The sequence below is a fragment of the Octopus sinensis genome, linkage group LG25 (genome assembly GCF_006345805.1).
Source record: "Octopus sinensis linkage group LG25, ASM634580v1, whole genome shotgun sequence".
NCBI classification, from domain to species: domain Eukaryota; kingdom Metazoa; phylum Mollusca; class Cephalopoda; order Octopoda; family Octopodidae; genus Octopus; species Octopus sinensis.
The window spans coordinates 19,330,611-19,341,741 of record NC_043021.1 but is presented as its reverse complement, the minus strand read 5'-3'; the positions used below and the strand labels follow the sequence as shown (position 1 = coordinate 19,341,741).

The following is an 11,131-nucleotide window of genomic DNA, read 5'->3' as shown; positions in this document are numbered from 1 at the left end:
CACCCCCGCAAAAAGGTCGAGTTGGCGTTGGTGACAGTTTGTGTCTATCAAGTTCACTTACAAGGCTTTGGTTGTCCCGGGGCTATGGCAGCAGACGCTTGCCCAACGTGCCACGCAGTGGGACAGAACCTGAAACCATGTGGTCGTGAAGCCTAGTTCTCAACCACAAACCCACACCTGATAATTAATTCTGTTTATTTATTTATTTATTTATTTGTTAAATCACTGCAATCTGTGATAAAAGGACACATACCTTCAATGGAGCCTTCGTGGCTTTCGGACCCTTTTCCTGCAAATCCAGGCTCAACGCAAACCTCTTCCCCTCCTCTTCCTCCTCCTCCTCCTCACTCGTCGACTGCAAATGACGGATGATTCTCTTCTTATTGGAATCCTTTGCCTTACTTTTGGCCATTTTGGCCATCGACACAATTTCTTGGGTGGCATTTTCAGTAGCTGCAGTGTCATTGTAGGTGGCTGGCAAAGAAAACATAAAAATTAGGGTAACAGGTAGCAGAACATATATATTTTTATTTTTTTATTGCCCACAAGGGGCCAAACATAGAGGGGACAAACAAGGACAGACAAAGGGATTAAGTCGATTACATCAACCCCAGTGCGAAACTGGTACTTTATTTATCGACCACGAAAGGATGAAAGGCAAAGTCGACCATAGGGGGCGAGCTGGCAGAAACGTTAGCACGCCGGGTGAAATGCTTAGCAGTATTTCATCTGCCGTTACGTTCTGAGTTCAAATTCCACCGAGGTCGACTTTGCCTTTCATCCTTTCATCGATAAATTAAGTACCAGTTACGCACTGCAGTCGATGTAATCAACTTAATCTCTTTGTCTGTCCTTGTTTGTCCCCTCTATGTTTGGCCCCTTGTGGGCAATAAAAAAATAAGAACATATATGCGTGGGAGGGGGTATGTGTAAGCATACATACATATGCAAACATACGAGGGGGTACTAAAATGTTCCTGGCTTTGAGTAAAAGAAAATACATGAGGATCAGTTAATTATAATTTTATAAGTGTGTGTTCTCAGATTGACACACTGTAATGATCCTTCAGTTTTTCTTAACCCAGTAAAAGAACTCAGAAGGTTGGGCCTCCAACCAGGACTTTTGCGATATCCTTAAAGCCGAGAACTTTTCAGCACCACCTCATTGTATATGAGTGTAACCAGCCAAAACTGTAAGGATTATCTGGAAACTTGACTGAGCAGACGAGGCCATGAATGTAAGCGCACATTTGGATGTGATTTGTTCGCCTTCCTACTTACTAGGACTTTGGTTTTTTGCTACATCAACTCTAAGGCTCTTCGATTCTAGACCTTGCTTCCACACCCGAAATTTCTTCTCTACTTCTGGTAGTGATTCAGCTATGAGGACAAGGTCATTAGCATAGAAGAGCTCCCAGGGGCAGCCAGTCTTGAATTCCTCTGTTACTGCCTGGAGGACTATGATGAATAAGAGGGGGCTGAATATATATATATATATATATATATATATATATATATTATATCATCATCCATTTTTCATGCTAGCATTGGTCGGACGGTTCAACCGGGGTCTGGGAAGCTAGGAGGTTGCACCAGGCTCCAGTCTGATCTGGGTGTGTTTCTACAGCAGGATGCCCTTCCTAACGCCAACCACTCCATGAGTGTTGTGGGTGCTTTTTATGTGCCACCGGCACAGGTGCTAGGGGAGGCTGGCAACAGCCACAATCAGTTGGTGCTTTTTACGTGCCACTGGCACAGGTATCACAACTACAATTTCCATTTGATTTTTATTTTGATGTTGATGTACTTGACTCAATAGGTCTCCTCAAGTACAGCAGGCCGCCCTACAATCCAAGGTAATCACAGCAGGCTGCCCTACCATCCAAAGTAAGCACAACAGGCCATCCTGCGATCAAAGGTACATATATATATATATATATATATATATATATATACAAACAAGGGGAAACTGAAAAGTCCCTGGATTTAGGTAAAAGAAAATACAGGAGGATCAGTAATTATGATCTTATTCAACATGTTCTCCTCTCAGGAACTTTTCAGCACCTCCTCATAAGCTTACAAAGAATAAGTCTTGGGGTCAATTTGCTTGACTAAAGGCGGTGCTCCAGCATGGCCACAGTCAAATGACTGAAACAAGTAAAAGAGTAAGCAAGCTCTTGACTGGGACCCACAGGGGAAGTGATAAGTGGGTCGACCAAAACAGTCTTGGCGCTGGAGTGTCGACGCCAGAATGACATGGGCCGAGCTGAAGAGGATTCCCCCAGAACTGCATCCGTTGGGAAAATGTTGTTGTGGCTGTATGTTCCCCAAGGTTTCATGGAGCCTAAAAGAGAAAGAGAGAGAGAGAGAGAAAGAGAGAGAGAGATAGATAGAGAGAGAGAGAGAGAGAAAGAGAGAGAGAGATGAGAGAGAGAGAAAGAGAGAGATAGATAGATAGAGAGAGAGAGAAAGAGAGATAGAGAGAGATAGAGAGATAGAGAGAGAGAGAGAGAGAGAGAGAGAGAGATCAATGAAGAGAACCAAACTCACATATTTCACTGCTGTCATCCAAGAAGCTGTCGTCTTCATAACAGTCAGCATCAGGTTCCGACTCCTGGGAGAACACATCCGTTGCATGATATCTGTATTGTAATTTATAAGCGTTTGGCTTGGGCAAGGGGCTTTTCACTGACTTCAAGTAAACAGTCCTCATATCCACTGTGGAGTTAACAATAAAAACAAAACAAATTATTATTATTATTATTATTATTATTATTTTTCCTTCTTTCTTCAAATTTTCTTCCATTTCTCGCCGGGTGTTTTCCGTACACCTAGGGCAGAGAAGCTCATTGTATGCATTCCCAGATTACGCACACAAATTCACAGGTAAAATATGTATTTAAAAAATTAATAAAGAATAAATTCATGAATGGATGTTGTTTTCACAGCGATAATGCTCTTCCAGTTAACACAATTTTTTTTTAACATGTATTATTATTATCATTATTATTATTATTATTATTGAGAGAGCAGCGCATGCCATCAAAGTGACACTGGGGTAAAATATACAAAGCCCAATATATCCATCATAACTACCCATCTGATAAGGGTACACCTTATTATTCAGTTATTTGTTTAAAAACAACACCACGCATATATTATGAATGTATGTGAGTGAATTCATCCATGTTTTGCATTGAAAAATAACACAAACAAACAAACACACACACACACATATGACAAGCTTCTTTCAGTTTCTGTCTACCAAATCCAGTCACAAGGCTTTGGTGGGCCTGAAGTTAGGTACAGCTTAATGCTCTAACCGCTGAACCTTCATACACACACACACACATATAAGCAATAATAAATCTCTGAGCAAGATGTAAACAGTAGCAGCACAACATTGTGAAGTATATTTGCCACCTAAATGTGGCTGACCCATATGGGACGATGCCACTATAGTTTATAGCACCAAGAAGACACTTCCTTCAGCACTGTCTGTGCCCGATCAGTATTTGCAAAGGGAAATCATTGTTTCCATCTCCAGTCTGACGTGATACACATGGACCTGGGTTTCTGGATAATAACTCGTCATCAGAGTGAGACAACCAGCTGGAGGAGAAGCCTTCCTGGGGTTATAAACTACAGCAGCATCGTCCCTTATGGATCAGCCACATTTAGCTGGCAATATACTTCACGATATATATATATATATATATATATATATATATATATATATATATATATATATATATAAGAAAAGGCAAACCTGGGACTATACCTAAAATGTTGACCAACCTGCCATTGATCAGCTGGATTCCGAATGTCCAACAGCTACACAACAACAGACCCTATTTTTTCCATGCTGGCATGAACATGAAAAAAAAAACCTATTAAATAAAATAAATAAAAAAGGAAAAAAAAAAAGGAAAAACCCTACCTTGTGACCTTCCCATTGTATAATTGTCATCAATGAAACTTCCTTCATAATTATCCAATTTGTTAGCAATTTCATCATCATTAGAAGACTCCGAGTCACTTCCAGATACCACTGCTTCCTCATCAAGAAATTGTCGGCCACCATTGACCTGTGTCAAGAATTTAATTAATAAATAGGTAAATACACCAACAGTTCCAGAAGTGCTATGTATATTTTGCTCACCACCAGTATGTTACATTGATACATCCCACCTGACAACATGCTCTACGACTACCTCTTCCCCAGCTCCTATAGCCTACGTCACCTTTTCACCTCTCTTGTCCTTCCCTGTCAACCATACCAATACTAATTACAAAAATAGAAATATTACATTTCTAAATATCTCAGAGATATATAAGCAGTAGTGGTACGCCTTTAGTGAAGGCGCATGGCTCAGTGGTTAGAGCGTCGAGCTTACGATCGTGAGGTTGTGAGCTCGAATCCCAGACCGGGCTGCGTGTTGTGTTCTCGAGCAAGGCACTTTATTTCACGTTGCTCCAGTTCACTCAGTTGTAGAAATGAGTTGTGACATCTCTGGTGCTAAGCTGTATCGACCTTTGTCTTTCCCTTGGATAATACTGGTGGCGTGGAGAGGGGAGGCTGGTATGCATGGGCGACTGCTAGCCTTCCATAAACAACCTTGCCCGGACTTGTGTCTAGGAGGGTAACTTTCTAGGTGCAATCCCATGGTCATTCATGACCGAAGGGGGTCTTTACCCCTCTTTAGTGGTACGACAGAGTAGTTGTATGCTGTCAACTTAATGTGACAGTCCCATGAAGGGAATCACACCACTAATATTTAGCCCTAGGCAGCATCAGCGCTTCCTTTCAGCCTTGACACATTTCTTGTGTCCTTATGAATTCACTAGAATTCTTATATGTTTAGAGGGGCTGGACAGGTATCTCCAACTTGCAGGCCACGCTACCCCAGACTGATGATGAGCAAAGACTCAGAAACTAATCTCTGGGTGCAGGCTTAGCCGGGTGGAGGTGCTTGTCTCCCCCTTGTAAACATAAGGACACAGGAAACGTGTCAAGGCCGACAGGAAGCGTTGATGCTTCCTAGGGCTAAACAGCAGTGGTGTGATTCCCTTCATGAGACTGTCACATTAAGTTGACAGTATACAACTACTCATACCAATACTATCCAGCCACTATCTAACCCATCCTCCCACCTATTTTTTAATACACTAGAGCCACTGGTCACATATCAACTTGAACCACTAACCTCTGGGCTAGCTGTTTAATGCACCCCATCAACTCAACTATCCAACAACAAATAAACCAAAATTTAACCCCTCTGATAGCAACCCACCATAAAGCACTTTTAGTTCTATGACACAAACCTCCTGTTTAAAAGTTATCAAACATTCCATCCAAATTTCACGCTAATTTGCATTCCAAATACCAGCTTGTTAACGACAAAGCTAATTTACTAAATTCTTCATTATTTTCAAAATTAATTAAAACAAAGGTAGTGTTAAGAGCGCGGGCTACTAACCCTAAGATTCCGAGTTCAATTCCAAGCAGTGACCTAAACAATAACAATAATAATAATAATAACTAGCACTATGACCCGGCAACACCAGGTCATAGTGCTCGTGCGTGCGCACATACATCCGAGTACTGTCCAAATCTCCAACCAATCACATACAGCTAGCTGGCATTCAATTGGCGTATCAAGTTTTGGGCATTTTGATTGGGTTTTTGATAGAAAATTCACAAAAAACTCACTTCTATTGATTTTTTAATGGCTTTGCAGGGTGACTGGGGAAATGTAAAGATGTGCACGACTGCCCTTGGACGGTTTTAAATGACCATAGAAAGTGCGAGCCCTCTAACTGAAAAATTGTTGATTTTTTATAAAGGACACACACACACACACAGATATTTTGCTGCAATAACAACAACATTGAAAAATACCTTAGGAATGAGAACCCAGGTTCGAAATTTCCCCAAGACACCTGATGAAGGCTGGAGGGTATATCAGCTGAAACGTTGTGTTAACAACAAACAAGATGAGGACAAATATCCGTCGGATGTAAATAATGTACATAATTCCCCATCTCTTAAATATAGAAAGGTAGTGTAGTTCAACCCAAATACGGTAGCAAAAGGGTTAATGTGAGCCTTACATTTTTCCTTTGTATCTTCCTCCTCTTTGATTGAGATACCACAACAGGTTTCGGAGTTGATCTTTTGCTGTTCAACCCAGGTTTTGACAGACGTGCTTCGAAATCTGAAGAAATACGAAATTCAGTGGCATAGACATACATAAGGATGAAGAATGCATACATTCACATCAATGGAGACATTACATAAACAGATCTGTTGTTTTTACCTTTTACTTGTTTCAGTCATTCGACTGAAAGTTTTAATCGAATAACCTGACCACATTACCTATTCCATTAATCTCTTTTGCCAAACTACTAATTTACAGGGATGTAAACAAACAAACACCAGTTATCAAACAGGCACCTTGGGCAAGTGTCTTCTGCTATAACCTTGACCCGACCAAAGCCTTGTGAGTGGATTTGGTAAACGAAAATTGAAAGAAGTTCATCATATGTATGTATATATATATATATATATATATATATATATATATATATTATATATATATATATGATGTTGTTGGTAAAACATATTCTTTGTCTATCTCTTTAGCCTCTTGGAGATTTTAGGTATAATTATACTAACGTGTCCATCTGTTCTAATTTAATTAAATTCTATGTCTTTGTGCAGCTGAAGATTGCTCTACATTTTAAATTGATGTAATGAAATGATTGCATTGTTCAATCAAATGGAATCACATGAAACGATCATACTGCTTTACCTCTGGATATCCTTGTTGCTTATTTTGAGATATATATATATGTATATACACACATAAATATATATATATATATATATATATATATATATATATACACACACACACACACACACATATATATATATATATATATATATATTATATATATATGTCAGGTCACTTTCGAGTGCTACTGGTAACATGTAACCCAGTACAACCTGTTGCATGGTCGGGTCGTCGGCGACTAAACCGGCAACCCCACCAAGCTTGCTTGGTGAGGAGGGTATTTATTGGACACCCTGCGGGATGAAAAACAAAACCCGTCAAAGGTGGAGGAACTCTTGAGAGTCAACGGCCATTCAATAAACGTCTTAAGGCTGTATCATGCACGGGGACATAGAAATAATCGGACTGAATACCCAATCGTGCGGTTAAACCATTGGGAGTGAAGGACTCCTAGCCTTTGTTAGGACATCCTTCTAGGAGAAGGTAACTCAGGTAACTGGGATAACTCCGACACAAAACCTGCGGCTCAGTGGTTTCCGATGATGTTGACTTGTTCTTCTTTTCGGATTATGGCTGCTGTTGCTTACTGAGTGGGATTGACTCAGTGCACAGCCTTTCCTCACTTTAAAAAAACTCTTCTTGCACAGGCATTGCACGATAACAACATTGATTAAGCTTCGTGCAATGGCCATACTCTATAACGAGGGGGCAGCCACATATATATATATATATATACACACAGAAATATATATATATACACACACACACATGTATACATATATATATATATTATATATATATATATATATATATATATATATATATTATATATATATACATATACATACATATAGACAGAAAACATTACCAACAAATGACTCATAAACATATGTGTGTGCGTGTGTGTGTGTGTGTGTGTGTGTTGTGTGTGTGTGTGTGCAAGGTTATAAACAACTGAAGTTGTTTGTTTCCAGTTTTCTGTGAAAAATCATGTCTGGCTATGGGGGATTTATTACCTTGCTTGGAAACAAGGTGAGAGCTGGCAACATGAAGGAACACCTGGCTGCAGAAAAAAATCTACCTCAGTAAAATTCCATCCGACCCATGCAAGCATTGAAAAGTAGACGTAAAAACGATAATGATATTGGTGATGATGACTGTGTTGTGTACAAACTGGGAAAAACTAACCGCACCAAACTTACCAATCTGGGAATGTGGCACCCTACACAGGTCATGGGCACTGTCCTTCCTCATTCTCTAGATTAACCAAAAAACATTTAAAAAGGAAATATCTGTAAAATATCAGTAAGAAATCTTACCAAAAGAAACCTTACCATTTTCAAAGTCAGACTCATTTGACTCATCTTCAATGACTCTACGTTTTTTCCCTGTAAATCTCTTCTTATTCTCAACTCTATTTATTGTCACCTAAAAGATCAAAGGCAGGTATATGCAATATAAAACCTAAAAGGAATAATTTAATTGTAATTAAATGAGACTGAGGGAGCAGGGTAGCACCTACATTGCTAGAAATAAGAGTTAAAGACCATCAGAGCCACAACAAAAAGCACATGTTTATGCACTGACAGGGAAGGTAACCTCCCCACAGATAAACGATCTCACCATACTAGTCTAGTTTTGCTTAAAATTAAAGCTCATCAATTGTGACTACCCCATCGCTGGATAGTTCAGATAAATCCCATTGGCTAGACTCGATATAAAACCGAAAAGGAAAAATTCAATTGTCACTAAGTGTAACAATTGTGATGCATATATATATATATAATGGCGGTGCCCCAGCATGGCCACAGCTCAAGAGCTGAAACTGGAAAAAACAAAAAACAAAAAAACAAAAAAATATATATTATAATTATTATTTGAGGGAATATTATTCCTAACTTACAAGGAAAAATTCAATTTAGAAATACTAAATCAAATTTCACAAAATATAATATATATATATATAAAAATTAGAAAAAACCACCTTTTATCAATTCAAAATGAACAATTAAATTACACCATCTAGAAAATTGCATATAATAGAAATATTAAAAATAAAATAACAATAATATACCGATGATTAAGTAAATTGCAAAATAATAATAAAAACGTATATATATATATATATATATATATACACACCAGCTGACACATACCCGGTAATTCCCGGGAATCCGCTCTCATAATTGTTTCGCTAATCCAATAACAACAATACAAAGTACGTAGCCCTTAAAACGGTTTTTGTGCATTTACAGAGAATACCGAACTGTCTTACACAGGATCTTGTTTTTAGGAATTCCCAATAAGTTATGAATACCCAAATTGTGAAGTCAATTATGTAATAACATGAAATTAGTTCCCCAATAGTAATAATTCAAATAAAGTAGCCCTGAAAAGGGCTTTAATGCGTTCCCAGAGTATATAGAACATAGGAGGAGATACTAATAAGGTATGTATACTAAAATCATGAAGCATGTTACTTAATAACAGGTTAATCAGATATGAGATAATAACAATTCAAAGTAAATAACTCTGAAAAGGGCTTTTGTGCATTCCCAGAGAATATTACTCTCAGGGGCGCTAGTGTTGGTATATTCATAAAGAAGTCACTAACTGAAATAAGTGGATCTATTGTTTAGGAAATACTATTTACTTGTTTAAGGGTTGTAGTGGATAAATTGTGAAAATAACTCTAACAGTTCAAATACTAAGAAATAAGCATACTCAATTTCACTTTTACTAAATAATTTATGAACATGAATGGATTATTTCCCTTGGCTATATATAAGGATCCCTTCCAGGAGCGAATGGGTTATTTCCTTTGGTGTGTGTATTTGTCTGTGTGTATGTACTACTGCTAGACAAGAAAATAAGTTACTTACAGGTGAGTCTAAATCACTGGAAAGCAGCCCAGTGGCTGAAGGATTGGTACCACGGCGACCTGTTCAAAAAGAGAAAGTAAGACGCTTGATAGTAATGCCTTTGTGTGTACACAGATGTTTCAACAGGGATGGTCATGGTGGTGATCAGAGAGAGGGAGAGAGGTTAGAGGAGGTACATTAGAAATGAGAGTGAACACACACACTGCCAAAACATACTCACACACATACTGATTGACATACACAATCGCAACAAACCCACACACACATATAGAGACATACATGAGAGCATTAACAGACAACACACACACAGACATGCACACACAAGCCAGATACATACATACATACATATACACTTAAGTACACACACACACTCCAATATAGACACACATACACACAGACAGATATATACGAGGGTGAGTCAAAAAGTAAAGCCATTTTGTTTAGGACAGGTATAATTACCAACACAGGAACATGTATCATACATCAAAAGAAAGCTGGTCCTCTGTGGATCACATCCCTACTTCTCAACATAGTCACCGTTTCTCTCAATAGCAATGTTCCACCTTCGAATGAGAACATGTATCCCTGCCCTGTAAAATTCTGTTGACTGTTCTTTGAGCCACTTCTTCACTACAGTTTTCACTACCTTGTCACTGGAATAATGTTTGCCTCTCAAACCCTCATTCATGGGGCCAAAGAAATGATAGTCCAGGGACGAGGAAGTGAAAACTGTAGTGAAGAAGTGGCTCAAAGAACAGTCAACAGAATTTTACAAGGCAGGGATACATGCTCTCATTCGAAGGCAGAACATTACTATTGAGAGAAATGGTGACTATGTTGAGAAGTAGGGATATGATCCACAGAGGACCAGCTTCATTTTGATGTATGATACATGTTCTGTGTTGGTAACTATACCTAAACAAAATAGCATTACTTTTTGACTCACCCTTGACTCATCTTTGTCAATTGTTTTAAATTACTTTCGTTTACCTTCATACATCCAATCTGTATCATTTTGCTTGCTTGAGCCCTAATTCTCTGCAAATTTTGTAGGTGCCGTGGATATGCGAAGAATTAGGGTAACACCATACGAGTGTGATTGTTGCCAGAGCAGCCAACTAGCTTCCATGCCAGTGGCAAGTAAAAGGGCACCATTTGAGCATGATCGTTACCAATGCCACGTTACTCATTGCCAGTACTGCCTGACTGGCCCCCGTGCAGTGGTACATAAAAGGGCAGCATTCGAGTGTGATTGTTACCAACGCTGCCTTACTGACACCTGTGCCAGTGGCATGTGTAAAAAGATTCGAGTGAGGTTGTTGCCAGTACCGCCTGACTGGCCCCCATACCTCTGCCAGATCAAGATTGGAGGCTGGTGCAGCCATCTGGTTCGTCAGCCCTCAGTCAAACCGTCCAATCCATGCTAGCATGGAAAGCGGACATTAAACG

At 39.1% G+C, this 11,131-nt stretch overlaps 1 protein-coding gene across 1 annotated transcript in view; it reads right to left on the bottom strand.

Moving 5' to 3' along the window:
- Positions 1-217: 217 nt before the first annotated feature.
- The window catches only part of LOC115224527, a 46,081-nt gene continuing 35,167 nt past the window's right edge, over positions 218-11,131 (bottom strand). The window contains exons 15-20 of the mRNA XM_029795437.2: positions 9,683-9,741; positions 8,135-8,228; positions 6,115-6,218; positions 3,941-4,088; positions 2,551-2,718; positions 218-474 (exon numbers count right to left, since the gene is read on the bottom strand). Of these exons, the coding sequence (XP_029651297.2) occupies positions 218-474; positions 2,551-2,718; positions 3,941-4,088; positions 6,115-6,218; positions 8,135-8,228; positions 9,683-9,741 (830 nt within the window). The remainder of the gene's footprint in view (positions 475-2,550; positions 2,719-3,940; positions 4,089-6,114; positions 6,219-8,134; positions 8,229-9,682; positions 9,742-11,131) is intronic.